The following is a 7,927-nucleotide window of genomic DNA, read 5'->3' as shown; positions in this document are numbered from 1 at the left end:
GCTTCAACCATATACAAATCTGTCTCATTCTTAAGATTTCTGATGCAAAAGATATGGCACAGGTTAGACCCATCAGCCTTTCCTCGGTTGTGTATAAGATTATTTCTAAAGTACTAATCTATCGACTATAAAAATTTATGACTTTGCTGATCAGCCCTAATTAGAGTACCTTCATTAAGGGTAGATTGATTTCAGACAATGTCCTAGTTGCTTATGAATATATGCACTATCTAAAGACAAAGAAGAGGGGCCTATCGACTGAAATGGCTGTTAATTTGGATATGAGCAAAACTTATTATTGTGTTAAGTGGTATTTTTTTTTTGTTCATTTTGGAGAAACTGGGATTTGAATCTAGGTGAATTTGTTAGATAGAGGAAGTGGTGACTATAGTTTCTTCCTCTGTCATTGTTGAAGGTCAACCTTTTAGTTTTTTTAAATTAAATAGTGGTATCCATCAAGGAGATAGACCCTCTATCTCCCTACCTTTTTTTTGCTGTGCAGAAGGATTATCCTTTTTCCTAAATAAGGCAGAGCAAAACGGTCTCATTGAAGGTATTCAGATCAACCGATGATGTCATACTGTTAATCATTTATTGTTTGCGGATGGCTCAATCTTTTTTTTGCAAAGCGTCAGAAAATAGTTGTGAAAATATTCTCAATCTTCTTCAGTCATACGAGGAGTTCAGTAGCCAAAAAGTTAATTTGCATAAATCAACTTTATGCTTTAGTAATAATACTCCTCTTGCTACTCAATCACTACTAGCTCGAAAATTGGAAATTGCTCATATTAGTGCACAGGATAAATATTTAGGTCTTCATCTATAGTCCAAAAATAAAAAAGCCACATTCGAAGAAATCAAGGACAATGTAAGGAAGCGAGTTTAAAGGTGGAAAAGAAAACTTCTCTCCTCTGTGAGCAAACATGTTTTAATCAAAACTGTTGGGGAGGCTATTCCAATGTATTCATTATCATATTTCCATCTTCCTGACACTTTAATTAGGGAGATTCACAACATACTCTCCCAATTTTGGTGGGTCAAAAAGGTACAGAGCAAAAAATGACATGGATTAGTTGGGATACTATGACAAAACCGAAATTGGAAAGTGGACTAGGTTTTAAGGACCCAGTGGATCAGAATTTGGTGCTATTAGCAAAACAATGTTAAAAAATTGTCTCTCGGCCACAATCACTCCTATCTAGACTCCTCAAAGGTAAATATTTTTGATACAGTTATATAATGAATGCAAAGATCATAGCAGTATCTTCGTGGGGGTGGCGTAGCATATTGGAAGGGCTTAAGGTTGTTGAAAAGGGGCTGGTTTGGTGAGTTGGTGATGAGTCCAGTATCCAAATCTTCAGCGATCCTTAACTTGTTCCTCCACATCTTTGTGTTGTCCCTCCATCTGAAACTTTCAATCTGTAAAATCAACCACTATTGATGGTCAATGACTTAATACTTTTTAATGGTCTGTGGAATCAAACTCTAATTAGAAGCATTTTTTCTGAGGGTACTAGTCAGCGTGTGCTAGCAACAACAATTGGGGGTGGAGAAGATAAAATTTATTGGACCCTTAATAAAAGTGGTTTGTATGAAGTGAGTATTGAGTACCATGTGACTTATAGGTTTTCGCATCCTCCCATTGAATTTTGCCTAGAAATTATGAGACAACAAAATTTGTGGCGAGAAGTAGAAGTTAAAAATTCCAACAAAGATTAAAATTTTTCTCTTTAGAGACTTCCATGAAAAGCTTCCAGTGCTACAAAAGTTTCATCATCACATCCATCGATTCAATCCACCTATCGAAGATGCTTACAATTCCCAGAAACAATCAATCATTGCATCTTCCATTGTGAGAAATCAAAAGACATTTGATAAAAAAAATGAACTCACTGACTATTAGAAGGGACACCGAAAACTCTGAGTAGAACTTGAGATTGGAGATCTTACATACCCAATTCAATAGTTCTTCTCAAAGGACGATGATAGTGATTTTAAGATGATCCTTATGAAAGATTAAGAATAGATTCATCTTTAATAATTTATCAACTAGTGTGAAAAAGATAATAGCATCGATTTTAAAACTGCAAAAGAAACTTCAATAAACCCCAAATTTTTAATTGATGGGTACTTTACTTTCTTTTATTTCTCTTATTAAATTATTATATGATACTACTTCTATAATAGGAACATTAAGAGTCTTTTTTTTTTTTCTTGTCCCATATATAGACACCTATATGTTTCTTTCATTTCATGAATGAAATGAAATTATATTTCTTTCATTTCAGGAATGAAATTATCCGACTTTAAAAAAAAGTTTAAATACATATCTTTCCGCTATTTTCAAATTCTGAGAGTTTGTGTTCATCAATCAAGCTACAACTGCGTGTAATGTAATGTAACCACTGACTTAGCAATATTCTTTTTTGACAGTTTGAACTTGATCTTCAATTAAGATTCATGGTTAAGACTATATAGTAAAGCTTACATGGTGAGCCAAGCACACCCTCCATACAGCTGATTTATATACCCAAAAAGAAAAAAGAAAAAGAAAAGAAAAGCAAAGCAAAAAAGAAAATGGTTGGCAGCACTTATCATAAGCTTGGAGGGTGACTGTACAAAATGCCACCATTTTATCACCTATATGTAGAAGATCACTCTAGTTACAAAAGAGTAAAAAGAGACTAAACTACATTAACTTTAGTATCCCCAAAATTCAGACATGATATATCATTCCCACCTCTAAGGTAGATGCATGAGGTATACTTAGAGCATAGGTTGGTCCTCTAGAATTTCTCCTCAAGAAATCATACCCATAATTGATAACAACTTTCTTTATCCAACTTGATCCACTTTTTGCTCTAACATATGAGTGTCCCATTATGAATGCCATTCCTGCTTCCTTTGCTTCCATTAGCTCATGCAACTCCTCCCTTGCTTCCAAATCGATTTGTGGACTATCCGGCACGACAAACCTCACTCTTTTCCGAATGATAGGAGACTTAACCACCCTGAGTTCGGACGTGCCTTCTGCTTGAGGACAAGGATCTTCTTGATCATCGTCTATTGACATTTTAACACCCTCCAAATTTGATGCTGAGGTCCCAACAACTGTCATTTTCGTATCATCCTCGAAATTCCCAAGTCCTAAGCCGTATTCGGAAGTGTCCGATCGGATGAATTCTGCTACACTGCAAACAAGATCCTTCTCAAACTCCATGTCATCCTTGTGAACATCACGGTAGCCATACCGTGCTATGCACCTATAAAGCCTATACTCCTTTGGGCCAACTCTACCGACTAAGAACCTTTCTTCGGGCCTGACATGAGGCACCGGGACAGATTTGATGCAGAGGAAGATCACAACTTGATGGAAAGCAGGCAGATTGGTAACGAAGTGCGAGAAAATCGCTGGGATCCCAGATACTAGCTCAGTGTGTATAAGGCCAATTCCCTTAACTCTTACAATTCCAAGATTGGGTCCCAAACCAAGGAGCCAGTTGATTGGTACCTTGTTTTGAACATCAAACTCATACTTCTTGAGTGTGCCATAGTGCCATACATACATGGCAATAAGAAAGATGAATGAGAGGGCAATGGGGACCCAGGCACCCTCTAGGAACTTGATGAGCGAAGCAGAGAAATAGAGCGCTTCAATCGAGCCAAAGAACAATATAAAGCAAACGGCGAGCCAAACACTTTTATGCCAGCACAAAATCATAACTAGAGACATTAGGCAAGTGGTCACCAACATGACAGTTATCACAGCCAACCCTGTTCATGCAAAGAAAACAAAAAACATGTTAAAAACAATCAAATTTAATCGAGATCAAGATAAAAATGATAGTATTCATAAACCATAATTCATGAGTACGGTTAAGAGAGTCAAAGAAGATGATGCATGACTATTCTACTATCATTCAGTGCCGCATAGAATATTCAGTTGCATCACCAATAGTTTTATGTTACCTGCAGCATTTCCCATGCGCTTAGTATCTCGGAATCCAACTACAATGGCTAGGCAAAGCAGCATCAAACTCCAGTTTATCTCTGGAATGTAAATCTGGCCATGTATCTTTGATGATGTATGAATGATCTTGACTTTGGGAAAGCATCCCAAAGCAGAGCATTGTTTAATTATCGAGAAAGTTCCTGTGATCACTGCTTGACTTCCAACCACAGCTTGAAGTATGGCTATTGCAAGAACAGGCCATCTAAGTAGTCCTAACAAAGGTGAAAAAGAAAGTAAGCCAAACAGCAAAATGCTATCAGTTTTTGCTTTTTGGAGTACGCAACTGTAGGGGACATCGAAGAGAACTTACGAGGTACAGATACATAGAAGCCAATTCGATAATCACTTTCCATTTCGTGATGCCTTGAGAGATATGCAGCTTGTCCCATATATGCTAGGATCAAGGAAGGATATACCAAGAAGGTGAAAGCTATCTGCAGTAATTCGGCTTATGTTAAAAGCAATTTTTGAAAAAATGCTGCAGTTCAATAAGTTGTGTATGAAACGGAGGAGTTTAAAGTTAGTTTCATTTATGGTGCTTATATAAAATCTTCTTATGATTTAGACAATTCATGAATTTGCATCGCGTATTGTAATTCATGTTACCTTGATTGACAATTGTGAAAAGTGTCCTAGATCAGCATACATGGCTTCTGAACCTGGAACACCGAAATGATAAAAATATCAGGGAAAGATAAATCATGTGTTAAAGAATTCAAAAAATTTAGAAAACAATTTGCTACACTTGCTCCACACCTGTTATACACAGTAGAATTCCACCCAAAGACATCCACCCTCCCTTTTGTGTCTTCCTCAGAAATTTGAACATATAGTATGGCGAAAGAGCTTGATAAACATGGGGGTTCCAATGGAAGATATTGTAAACTCCAATAGCACTGATGCATAGCAGCCATGTCAGCACGACCGGTGCAAATAGGCACCCAACACGGTGGGTCCCGTAATGTTGAAGTGCAAACAAAAATAGCAGTATTACGCAGGCAACCGGAACCTCAACATCTGCATATCCAACAATCAAGAAGTCAAATATTAGAGGTGCTTGGAGAATATGTTTGGAAGCAAATAATCAATGTTAATAGAGGTTTCACTTTATTTTTTCTTTGAAAAATTTTTCTATTTCTAATTGGTCCTAGATGTTGTAGCAGGGGAAACATTCAAACTTTTTTAATCTTGTTCCTGTTTTGGATTAATTTATCAATCATATATTGTATATATTCACATCAAAAGCATATTTTAGTGATCCATGAGTAACAAGAGTACACTTGACCTTACAAGAGAAATTCATTTGATGAGAATACAGAAGACAATAGAAGGGTGGAAAAGAAAAATCATAAGCAATTAGGGTGCATAAAAGTCGAAGGTTTACCTAAGCTTTATCATAATTATACAATTAGTGATTCAAATAACTTTCTATTAAACAAAAGAATGATGATACAAATACAAATGTCAGATAATCCAAGGACAAAAGAGTGACTTAATTTAGTATTTTTCATCATCTGCAGTGCTTCGAAGTAGGTCAGAATTAGGTCTAGATTTGCTTCACAAGCACTATGAATAATCATTGTTTATGCATCATTAGTGGAATTGCATATACTATTCATGACAACTCTAATAGTGGCCATACCTAATTTTATATCCAATTAAATAACTTCTCAAAGATTGGTCCACAGGAGAGTATTTAAAGTCTTATCATAAACAAACAATGCATTTTACCTTAGTATGATCTCATCATAACTAATGGAAGTTTTAACTTTATTAAGTAACTATTTTTATATAATTGATACTCTTGATTAGTGGTTTACATCTCAGCCACATAATTTATGTGAACCTTTTTCTTTTACGTGTATAATCAAATTAATATAATTGTGTTCCTATACAAGTTTTAGCAAGAGATTTATTTGACTTGATCAAGGCAAGTAGGTTTCCCCTGATTATATTGTAGGACCCACAATTGTGCATGCACTTGCAGTTATTTTGGTTCTCCCTTTTGGTCCACTAAAATAAAATACTAACAAGAAGATAAAAAGGAAAGGGTTCATATAGTTAAAATAAGATTTTGTTCATGCATGGAGCATATATTTACCATGATACCCCAACTAGAATAATTTTTATATCTTAGCAGCATATATACCAAAATAAGATAATTGCAGAATCATCACATACAAGGCAAATCAGAACTATTCTAAATTTTCTAAATGATTTGAGAACATATTCCTTAGAATTATTGTTCCAGATGACAGAGACCCAGGAGTTTCAAAATCTACTCTGATCAGGTCTGAAAAAATAATGGAAAACAGACTCAAAACATATCATAGGATTTATTGATCTCTGCATATATAAAACTTTGATGATTGAATAAAGCATCTTCTCTTTGAATTAAAAGGAAAGGGGGTGGGGGGGGGGGGGGGGGGAGGAGGAAATATAGCACAGCTTTCTCCAATTTAATGCTCTTATTTGCAAAATATCCTTTCTCTGTAGTTGAAAATCTTAATCTCCCTTGAAACACAAAGTAGATTATATAAACATTACTGCATTAAAATTTTACAGAGACAAAAAACAAGAATTCAGAGGAAAGATGAAATAATTGAGCTTACATCTGTGCTGCTCTTTAGACATGGAAAGCTCCAAACCAGAGACAGCAGAAAAAACTGCAGAAATAAACCCCCAAAATAAGAATACAAAAGAACGAGTTGCCAATAAACCAAGTTCAATGGTTGCAAGAAAAAAAATAATTCAATTACCAGAAATCGCTGGTGTTAGGACACCATCCCCAATAACCATGCAAGTTCCAATCAAGGCCAGAACAAGAAGCACCCTTTGGAGAACCTTGTGCTTTTCTAACAAGGACTTCAATTTCAATCCCGACCCAACATTACTCTTCTTGTTATCTTGAACAGTTCCACCTCCATCAATGGTGTACTGAGTTAAATCCTCATCTGCAAGCTGAGTGCTAGGCAAGAGGCCCACCCTGGCATGCCTGCATAGCAAGGAGTAGAGAGCAAAAGTTCCCCCTTCACCATTGTCATCAGCTCTCAGCACAATGAACACATACTTGAGAAGTGGAATCAATGTCAGTGTCCAAAACACAAAGGACAACACTCCAAAGATTTCTTCATTGGTCTCTGAATGCTGAATATCCTCAGCAAAGGTGCTCTTGTACACATAGAGTGGTGAAGTGCTCAAGTCACCATAGACAACTCCCAAGCTTTGATAAGCCAAAGTCAACACTGTTTTCCATGATTGCTCCTGCAACAATAATAATTTGAAAAACACGTTCTTTAAGATTTCCCAATAACAATAACCCTATGAATACGAATAACATGATGATGATGGCACATGGCACATGGCACATACATGCCTTACCTTAATTGGGTTCTTGTTGTAGATCACAGACTCAAGATCCATGATGGGAGTAATCCTTTTCTCAGAACCACACAGCACTCATTTCATTTCATCAAGTAGTTAATGGGCATGAACAAAAAGAGGATCCCTTTTCATGAATTAACACCCACCCAAGCACCAAAACATAAACCAACCAAAAAAAAAATTAGAAATAAAATAGAGAAATCAAGGGACAAAAAGTGGCTTTGGTGATGGTGTTGGTGCACTATAAATCCAACAACTTTTTTCTTCTATCTATCCCTCCTCCCACCACAACAACACCCTCTTCTTTCTTTTCTTCTTTTGTTTTTAATTCAATACATGTATATATAAAAAAGAGTTTTCTTTTTCTTTTCTTTTTGGTGGGTCAAGAGGGACAAATGCAGACAAAGGAAGAAGAAACACGAAACACAAGCGCCAAGGAATTTAGAGAATAGTGGTGCATAACGAGGAAAATGTGTCTGGGAGTTTCTTGAAGAGGTTGAGATTAGAATAATGAATGAGTGACTGGTGGAA

At 36.1% G+C, this 7,927-nt stretch overlaps 1 protein-coding gene across 1 annotated transcript; it reads right to left on the bottom strand.

The window, feature by feature from the left end:
• Nucleotides 1-2,403: 2,403 nt before the first annotated feature.
• LOC130981661 (potassium transporter 8-like) lies at nucleotides 2,404-7,471 on the bottom strand. Its single transcript, XM_057905284.1, has 8 exons — nucleotides 7,394-7,471; nucleotides 6,772-7,276; nucleotides 6,625-6,678; nucleotides 4,769-5,029; nucleotides 4,619-4,671; nucleotides 4,323-4,446; nucleotides 3,970-4,224; nucleotides 2,404-3,774 (listed from the first exon to the last, which is right to left on the bottom strand). Exons 1-8 carry the CDS (start codon nucleotides 7,433-7,435, stop codon nucleotides 2,717-2,719), a joined length of 2,352 nt encoding a protein of 783 aa, XP_057761267.1. The 5' UTR covers nucleotides 7,436-7,471; the 3' UTR covers nucleotides 2,404-2,716.
• Nucleotides 7,472-7,927: the final 456 nt, after the last annotated feature.

The sequence above is a fragment of the Arachis stenosperma genome, chromosome 5 (genome assembly GCF_014773155.1).
Source record: "Arachis stenosperma cultivar V10309 chromosome 5, arast.V10309.gnm1.PFL2, whole genome shotgun sequence".
Taxonomy (NCBI): Eukaryota; Viridiplantae; Streptophyta; class Magnoliopsida; order Fabales; family Fabaceae; genus Arachis; species Arachis stenosperma.
The sequence above is the reverse complement of the archived record's forward strand: the minus strand, read 5'-3'. Positions and strand labels throughout refer to the sequence as shown.

What these genes read in the sequence shown, in the direction of transcription:
- LOC130981661 (XM_057905284.1), bottom strand. Translation starts at nt 7,435, where the DNA reads ATGGATCTTGAGTCTGTGATCTACAACAAGAACCCAATTAAG. An exon ending in ACAACAAGAACCCAATTAAG is followed by an intron (nt 7,277 to 7,393) that starts GTAAGGCATGTA and finishes TTATTGTTGCAG; the next exon opens with GAGCAATCATGGAAAACAGT. An exon ending in CCTAACACCAGCGATTTCTG is followed by an intron (nt 6,679 to 6,771) that starts GTAATTGAATTA and finishes TTATTTCTGCAG; the next exon opens with TTTTTTCTGCTGTCTCTGGT.